Raw genomic sequence first — 8080 nt, forward strand, 5'->3', positions numbered from 1 at the left:
GAGTCACTTTTTGCCATAAAAGTCCGTCCCAGTTTAAGAGTCTCTTTTAGAATTTTCCATATTTGGACATAAAATTTTACCCCATTCTTCATCAAAATTACATCAAAATGCCATTATCAAAATTAAAATAAACCAAAACAAAAACCCCACATTTAATTATCCCCAACCCCCCCCCCCCCAACCCACCCAACCCTTACAATATTCGACTTTTCCCATTCTCTCTCCACTCTCCCGATTGTCTTCTTCGAATTCGGGCGAACCCTAATCGGCGCCTCTGATTTTTCGCCGCTCTAAACCTGCCGTTACTCCATCACCGTTGCCTTATCATGGCGGATGATTGGGTTGCAACGCCGGAGGCGCAGCCAGAAACCCTAATCATCCCTGACACTCCACCGGAAGTCCTTGACCGATGGGAAAGCGAACGAGCGGTCGATTGGTACCACCGATCAGGAAATCGACCACCGTTTGCCGGCGTTGATGGGTCTGAAACACCTCAATCATCTGAGGTCGTCCGAGAATCTGAATTTCCTCCTTCGGTTGGGGTATTCGACTGATCTGAAACCCAACCACCGTCCCACCCCTGTGCGGACTCCGAAGCTCAACCACCGTCTTCATCAAAGGTAGAGTACACCGAGAATGAGAAAGCTATGTTGTTGATCTTGTTGCCTAGCATGAAAGATTTCCTCTAATCCGTGCGTTTTTACTCTAAGGTAAGCCACCCCCTGTATAGGGTTTGGAGGCTGTTTGTATGGATTTGATTGAGGAATGTTGCTGCATTGGCTATGTTGGAGGTTCTGACTTGTTGTGTCGGTTTGGAGGCTCTGATTGAGTGTGATTTTCCCTCTGTGATGAAATTTTCTGAGATATGCATGCTATTATGTGTATTCATTGTGTTGGTTGGATAATTATGCTTAGAGCCACCCCTTTATGGTTTGGAGGCTCTGATTGAGTGTGATTTTCCCTCTGTGATGAAATTTTCCTGAGAGATGCATGTTATGATGTCTATACTCTGCCTTGGTTGGATAATTTTGCTCAGTGTCACCCCTTTATGGTTTGGAGGCTCTGAATGTGTGTGATTTGGCCTCTGTGATGAAAATTTTCTGAGAGATGCATGGTATGATGTCTATACTCTGCCTTGGTTGGATAATTATGCTTAGAGCCACCCCTTTATGGTTTGGAGGCTCTGATTTTGTGTCTTTTGTCCCTTGTGCTGGTTTTTGAACAAAAAACACACACTTAAACCAATTACACCTGCATTTCATACATACTACAGCTTGTAATGCAGCCTATATACCCTTAACACCAAAATAAAGGCAACATAACCAAAAAAGGAAGTTTACATCCTAAACACCAACCTAGTTTGATGCTTATACTGTAAACCCCATCACCAATTGCCCTAGCTACTATCCCAACACACTGATTAGTTGTTCTATTTCATATGATCCACCCACATCATTCTGAGAAAGTTGAAGATACTCCAAGCTGTCCCTAATCAGATTCTCTTCAACCTCAAGTGAGGTAGGCAGCCCATCTGTCCTACTCAACCTATCTTTGTTCAAGTGGGGTATTTTGTAGTTGTTGCCCCCATGGACTTCTAGGATCTTGGTTAAACAACTTTGCAATGTTAGGAAAACCTTGTTCAGAGTTTGTGGTGTGAGTTCCTCAAAAGAACTCCAAACATTTGCCAACAATTCATCTATATTGGTGGCAAGTTTGTCATCTTGCAGAGACTGAATTGCCCTAAAAAAGCCAAGGTCTAGCACATTTGTATCTGGGGAGTTGGCTGGTTGGCTGACTAGATGGAATTTAAAACCATCTGTACTTGCAATAGCCTTAAATTGTAAGTCAGAGGATTTCAAGTGGGGTTTGGCATTATCTTGTTGGATGTATATCTCCTTGTTTGCACTGGCTGGCCACTTTGCCTTGATTGTTGGTATAATCTGAGCATGAATTGTTAATGAATGCTTAGTTGCCTAAGTGATGACCTTAATGAACACATAAATGTACATACCTGATTAAGAAGGCATTCTCTCATGGCTTCTTTGTTAACTGATGGGATAGGCTTTGTCTCTAGTGTCCCTCTTGGCCTATTCTTTGACTTCCTCATGGCTGACACTTGTTGTGTGAATGGAAATATGCCTATTTTACCATCAAAGATGGGCTGCCCATCACTGCCAAACATTGGCCTACTGACAGCACACATGAACATCACTTTAGTGATGAATCTTTTTGACTTACAAGACCTGTAAGGCTCATCCTCCTCTGGCAACATGTAGTATCTGTCTGAAGTCTTTGTCATGTAGAACCATTTCTCATCAATGTGAACAATGTTGTGCATTGCATGATAGGTTAGCTTTCCTTCAGATATGGTTGGCTGAATATGACTAAGACTCCATCTCATTCTTGTGATTTTGTTCACATCAGTAAGTGCAGGCTTGATGGCATTTGTATGTGGTCTGATTTTGTTTTCCTTCACCCATCTGCCAGCTGTGGACTTGCTAACATCCATCTTAATAGCAAGTTTTTTGATGGAGGATCTCTCAAGCATAGACAAGTGTCTAAACTTGTCTTCATCAAGATTTACTTGACCTTTTTTCTTAGTATAACCTGATGCTTTGCCTTTCATGACAACAGGTTGGCCTTGTTCAATTTGATGAGTGGCTATCCGCCACAAGCGGCTGACTGTCCTTGGATGCACTCTGAATTTTGTTGCAGCTGCCATGAGTGAACCATGTGGCAGTGCTCCAGCACGGCATTTCTGTTGAAGGAACTGCACAATAAGGTTTTTCTCTTGGCTGCTCAAACTTAGAGAGGCCCTCGGCCCTTGGCCAAACTCTGCCTCTTGTGGAGGCTCTGCCTCTGGAAACTGATCCTCTGGCTCTTGAAACTGATCCTGTTCGAACAGCTCCTGCTCCATCTCTTCATCCATCTCTTGCTCCATCTCCATTGCCCAATGATGAAAATTTTCTGAGGGTAAATTAGCTATAAATAGGTTTGCTTTCTTTTTTGGTAGGTGGAATAGAAGAGTTTGATAGTAATGGAGTGAATGTATTTATAGGTTTAGCATTAGCATTTGTGGTTTCCCTCCATTTGTTGTACTGCATTCCCTCCAATTTTGGAGTTTGAATTAATGAAACCACAATTCATTTTGTTTGAATCAAGTATGGGCCGGATGGCCTTTTTGTTTTTTAAGCTTCATTATTTTTGGTTGTTAGTAAATGATTATTCATAATGAACATTAATTTACCTTAAGTTTATTTAATTTAATGAATTTGTCTTACAAGTCAACAATAAACATCTTTTAAATCTAAAAAGTCAAAAGGGACCCACATTCTACCAACTCACCTAATTTATTACACATTCTACCATCTCACTTCATTTATTACACCAACCAACTCTTCCTTAAAACCCGAGCCATAACTAAAAGCGACTCCAAATGTGGGACGGAGGGAGTAGTATTTATTGTAATAATGTTATCTTTTACCTTGCAGATTTGGATGAAAAGCAGAGAGTTAAGAAAAAGTTGTTCTCCAACTTTTATCGAATAGTCCAAAAGTCTGAGGGAAGTATGGATCATCTGTCTTTGTTATGTGCTGATCTTGATGATTTGGAAGAGCATATATTTGGAAATTGTGCAATACCTTCAGTCATTGAAAAGAAAAAGATGGTTGAGGAATTTTATGGAATGGCAGTACCCGATGTAATTGATGTACATCCTCCAGATGTTGTTAGAACCAAAGGATCAGCTAGTGACAAAGTATCAAAGAGGGAGAGTGCAATAAGGAAAGCAAATAAGCCTCTACGACGGTGTGGTAAATGTCATGAGATGGGTCGTCACGATTCAAGAAATTGTGGTAGATTCAATGAGAAGGCAGATTGAAGCCATTCGAAATAAAATGACACTTTCAGGCGATAAAATGATACTTTTAGCATATAAAACGATAGGTATTTTTGGTGTATAAAATGACATTTTGTGGGATAAAATGATAGTTTCAGAAGGTAAAATGATAGTTGCACTTGATAAAATGATGGTTTCATGGGATAAAATGATAGCTTCAGAAGGTAAAATGATAGTTGAAGAGAGGTATTTTTTTATATCGCGTGTGCACAGAAATAGATCACTGCAAGCGCTTGGTCAAGACACCACTCTCCTTAAATCCACTAGAGCACAAGGTCTAGGAACTTAAGAGAACATAAAGTGCTTGGTCGTTGGACACACATCGACTCCCCTTCAAAAAAATATAAATCCCTCAACCCGAATACTATGAATTAGTATAGGGAAGTGGGGTCGATCCCACAGAGATGGACTCGCAAAGTAGTGCTCAGAGACTTTGGACAGACAAATGGCTGCTGCCACGCAACAAAAGGGTTGAGAATTTTAAACTAACTCTAGACCTAGGCAGAAAATGTAAATGCTAGACCTAGGACATGTTAAACTTGTAAATTCAGACTTCGACAACAAGGAACATAACCACTTCCTAGACAGTGTAAACAACTACCTAATCTAGCTAAACAGAATATGACTGAAAGTGGGGACCATAATTCCAAAAATGGCAAGTACGGAAAGAACTGCAGATTAACAAACTCTGACGCTAGCTCGCAGCAAAATGCATCCTCTCAACCAAATTAAACTTGCAGATGAACAAACAGAGCAAAAAGCGAGATTCGAACAGAATATAGAGATTTGGTCGTCGTTATCTTGCTGCAACTCGGAAACACATCAGATCTGCGTACACTAGACGGAATGAAAGAAAAACACGTAAACTAAGCATGAAAATCAGATCGAAACTACTCAGATTCACGTCAGAATACTTGATCCACTCCGGATCCAAGACATCCGAACCCAACAACCAACAAATCCAGCAAATCCAACCAAAATTCCTCCACAATCCAACTCCAATCTCCCAGATCTGACCATTAACCTACAATAACTCAGTAAACAGCTGCGAAACGCATCCAACTCAGACAATTTAAAAACTCCAAAATCTCAATAAGCGAAACGATCAAACCAGAAATCAACACAATCGCCATAACGGAAAATCAAACTTGCATTTAAAGCAGAAACTATTCGGTGAAAACAGCGAACCGAGCTTCGAACAACGAAGCTCGGCAGAGTAAGCAAAATGCGGAAAGCGGAAAATAGATTGTTTCTTCGCTCCTAACAAGAGCGGTGTTACACCATATCGGAAGCTAAGATGAAACCCGAACGTGCGAACTGAGATCTCCTCAAAACTAGTATCAAGTGTGTGTGTGGGAAAGTGAACTAAGCAACAGGCTGTGGTGAGGTCTCCCCCGGGAAGATCCCTCCAGCTTGCATGCTTCTGCCTTTTATAGGTGCGGACATAGCCCTTGAGTCTTCGTAGAAATCCCTATTCTACCCTTCAACTCTGGAGCTTCCTCCGTCGAGCAATTCTCTTCATAATCGTTCACTAAATCGCCAGTTCCTCGACCTTGTGATTTTTTGGTCTTCTTTCCTGGACCTGGCGAATTCCTTCACACACCTGGCTTAAAACGTGCGTTAGTCCTAGTAAAATCACGAATTAAATCCCTAGACCCATGCATGAAATTAGCCTTATCAATAGTTTCAGATTATAAAATGATAGTTTCTGTGTTTAGATTTATGAATGAAGGGGTTGGCAGCGGAAGCGTGCAGCATTTAATGATCACATAAATTTGATCTATTTAGCAGATTATTTAGACAAATATCATGATCACATAAATTCGCGTAATTATCACATGTATCATGCTCATAAGTTGAATTAAAACATACTTTAGCATATAAATCCCTAAAACATGCTTACTACGGAATTAGCCAATTTACCTCGTTGATTCAATCAAGAATCGATGATGGCTTGCTCCGTCTCCTCGTGAAAATCTTCAATACTCGACCTTGGATCTTCTGACTGGTGTCCCGGACTAAACGCTGATATTTGTGTGGGTAAATCTCACCAACGTACTAGGACTTGAATAACGAAGACAGAACTCAGCTCACGGAGGTGGCAAAATTTCGAGCTATCTCTTTCTTAGAGGGGGACAAAAATTTGATAGAGTAATAATGTATCATTTCTGTCTCCTTTATTCTCCTATTTATATTAAGTCACATATTGGGCTCAGTCAGGGATCTAAGGAAGAATTTGGAACAGGCCTCACCCAATTAAATTGAACCCACAATTTAATATAAGCTTATATTGGAATATTACGAGCAGCCACTACAGAAGTAATATTGCACTGCCTTCCAAATCCGAAATTACAAGTATTCCGGGTTTCCTTTAATTGCATTTAATTTATTTCCCGCGCTTAAGATAGAAACATCCATTAATTAATTATTGTCTGTTATGGACTTAATTAATTAACATATTTTAATCTCCAATAGTGGACTTAGCAAGAAACTCTTATTTATTATTCATAGAGTAATTAAACTCCAACTAGCTAGGTTCCGAATAATAAAACCTTGTTTCGAGCTCCTCTTGTGGATGTTATCAAACGAGACTCCCCTTGCGCACGATTCAACGTAATAGCAATCCTAGCACCGCTAGATAATGATCGCCACTACCCAATATACCTGGATCGTTGGGTGACGAAAAACCCGCACCTTTGGTAAGTCAAAGTAGTAGATACTCTATATCGTATGCTCAATGCTAACGTACATTGATTAAGAAATAGATAATTATCAAGACCTTGTCTTTCAGTAGATAGCATAAAGACTCGTCTTGCTGTTAGATCCAGTCAGTGCTATACCACACCAACGTCATCTTTTTTCAATAAGGCTTAGAAATAATCGGACTGACATTGCAACCTTTCACGATAGGTAGTCTAGGCCTATCTAGGTTGTTAAATTCTTATTTTTCTTTGTTTAGAACTGACCGTGTTACCTTAAATTGGACGACGCCCACAACCGGTCTACTAAAACAAAGACTTAGACTTTGTTACGTTTGCTTATACATTTAAATATGCAATAAACAACCTTTAAATGTAAAACATAACAACATTATGACAAAAAATAATCTGTTGCATTTATTGGAAAATAACAATTAGAGTTTTACAGTATCCAATCACTCGAAAGGTGATTTCTAGTATACAAAACCCTAACAATCTTCCACTTATACTCAAAACAGCTTTCGAGTATACAAAATGGTAGTGCACACGTCTAAAATTTCTCCTACTTATACTGAAAGCGAGTTGAGGTCTTGAATGAGTCGAACGCCCATCCCTTCAACGTGGCACTCGAACGGTTTCACCGCCAAAGCTTTTGTAAAAGGATCTGCCAGGTTGTTCTCTGACGCAATCTTGACCTCTTGTATGTCTCCTCTCTGCACTATATCCCTGATGATATGATACTTCCACTCTATGTGTTTGCTCGCTTTGTGAGCTCTTGGTTCTTTTGAGTTTGCCACAGCACCAAAATTGTCACAATAAATGGTGATCCTCTTGGGAAGATTCGAAACCACACCTAAATCCATAAGGAAGTTTTTGAACCATACAACCTCTTTTGCCGCCTCTGAAGCGGCCACATACTCGGCTTCCATGGTCGAGTCCGCGATGCATTTCTGCTTCACACTCTTCCAAATTACAGCTCCACCTCCTAAGGTGAACACATATCCTGAAGTAGATTTTCTCGAGTCCTGATCAGCTTGAAAGTCTGAGTCAGTATATCCCAAAGGAAAGAGCGTGACTGCATTGTAAACTAGAGCATAATCCTTAGTTCGTTTAAGGTACTTGAGTATGTTCTTTACGGCAGTCCAATGTCCTTGGCCCGGATTCGACTGATATCTTGCCATCATGCCAACAACAAAGCAAATATCAGGTCTAGTACAAAGCATAGCATACATGAGACTTCCAACTGCCGAAGCGTATGGAATCCTTCTCATTGCTTGTATCTCAGACGGCGTTTTAGGGCACATCTCTTGAGATAAATGAATGCCGTGTCTAAAAGGTAAGAAACCTTTCATGGCGTCCTGCATGCTAAAACGACTAAGTACTGTGTTGATGTAAGGTTCTTGAGATAAGCACAACATCTTCTTTTCTCGATTCCAAAGAACCTTGATCCCGAGGATGTGTCCCGTGTCTTCCATATCCTTCA

The 8080-nt window shown here is 40.4% G+C and overlaps 1 protein-coding gene across 1 annotated transcript; it reads right to left on the reverse strand.

Annotated features, from left to right (window-relative positions):
- Positions 1 to 1403: 1403 nt before the first annotated feature.
- On the reverse strand, positions 1404 to 2722 carry LOC121774339. Its single transcript, XM_042171231.1, has 2 exons — positions 2012 to 2722; positions 1404 to 1940 (listed from the first exon to the last, which is right to left on the reverse strand). The coding sequence occupies exons 1-2, from the start codon at positions 2720 to 2722 to the stop codon at positions 1404 to 1406; spliced, it is 1248 nt and encodes a 415-aa protein (XP_042027165.1).
- Between the last annotated feature and the right edge of the window lie 5358 nt (positions 2723 to 8080).

The sequence above is a fragment of the Salvia splendens genome, chromosome 17, assembly GCF_004379255.2.
Source record: "Salvia splendens isolate huo1 chromosome 17, SspV2, whole genome shotgun sequence".
NCBI lineage: Eukaryota > Viridiplantae > Streptophyta > Magnoliopsida > Lamiales > Lamiaceae > Salvia > Salvia splendens.

Bases quoted from the DNA above. Each gene is read 5' to 3' on its own strand.
- LOC121774339 (XM_042171231.1), bottom strand. From the start codon at position 2,722: ATGGCAGCTGCAACAAAATTCAGAGTGCATCCAAGGACAGTCAGCCGC. The intron at 1,941-2,011 runs GTATGTACATTT...ATTCATGCTCAG, and splicing joins GAGAATGCCTTCTTAATCAG to ATTATACCAACAATCAAGGC.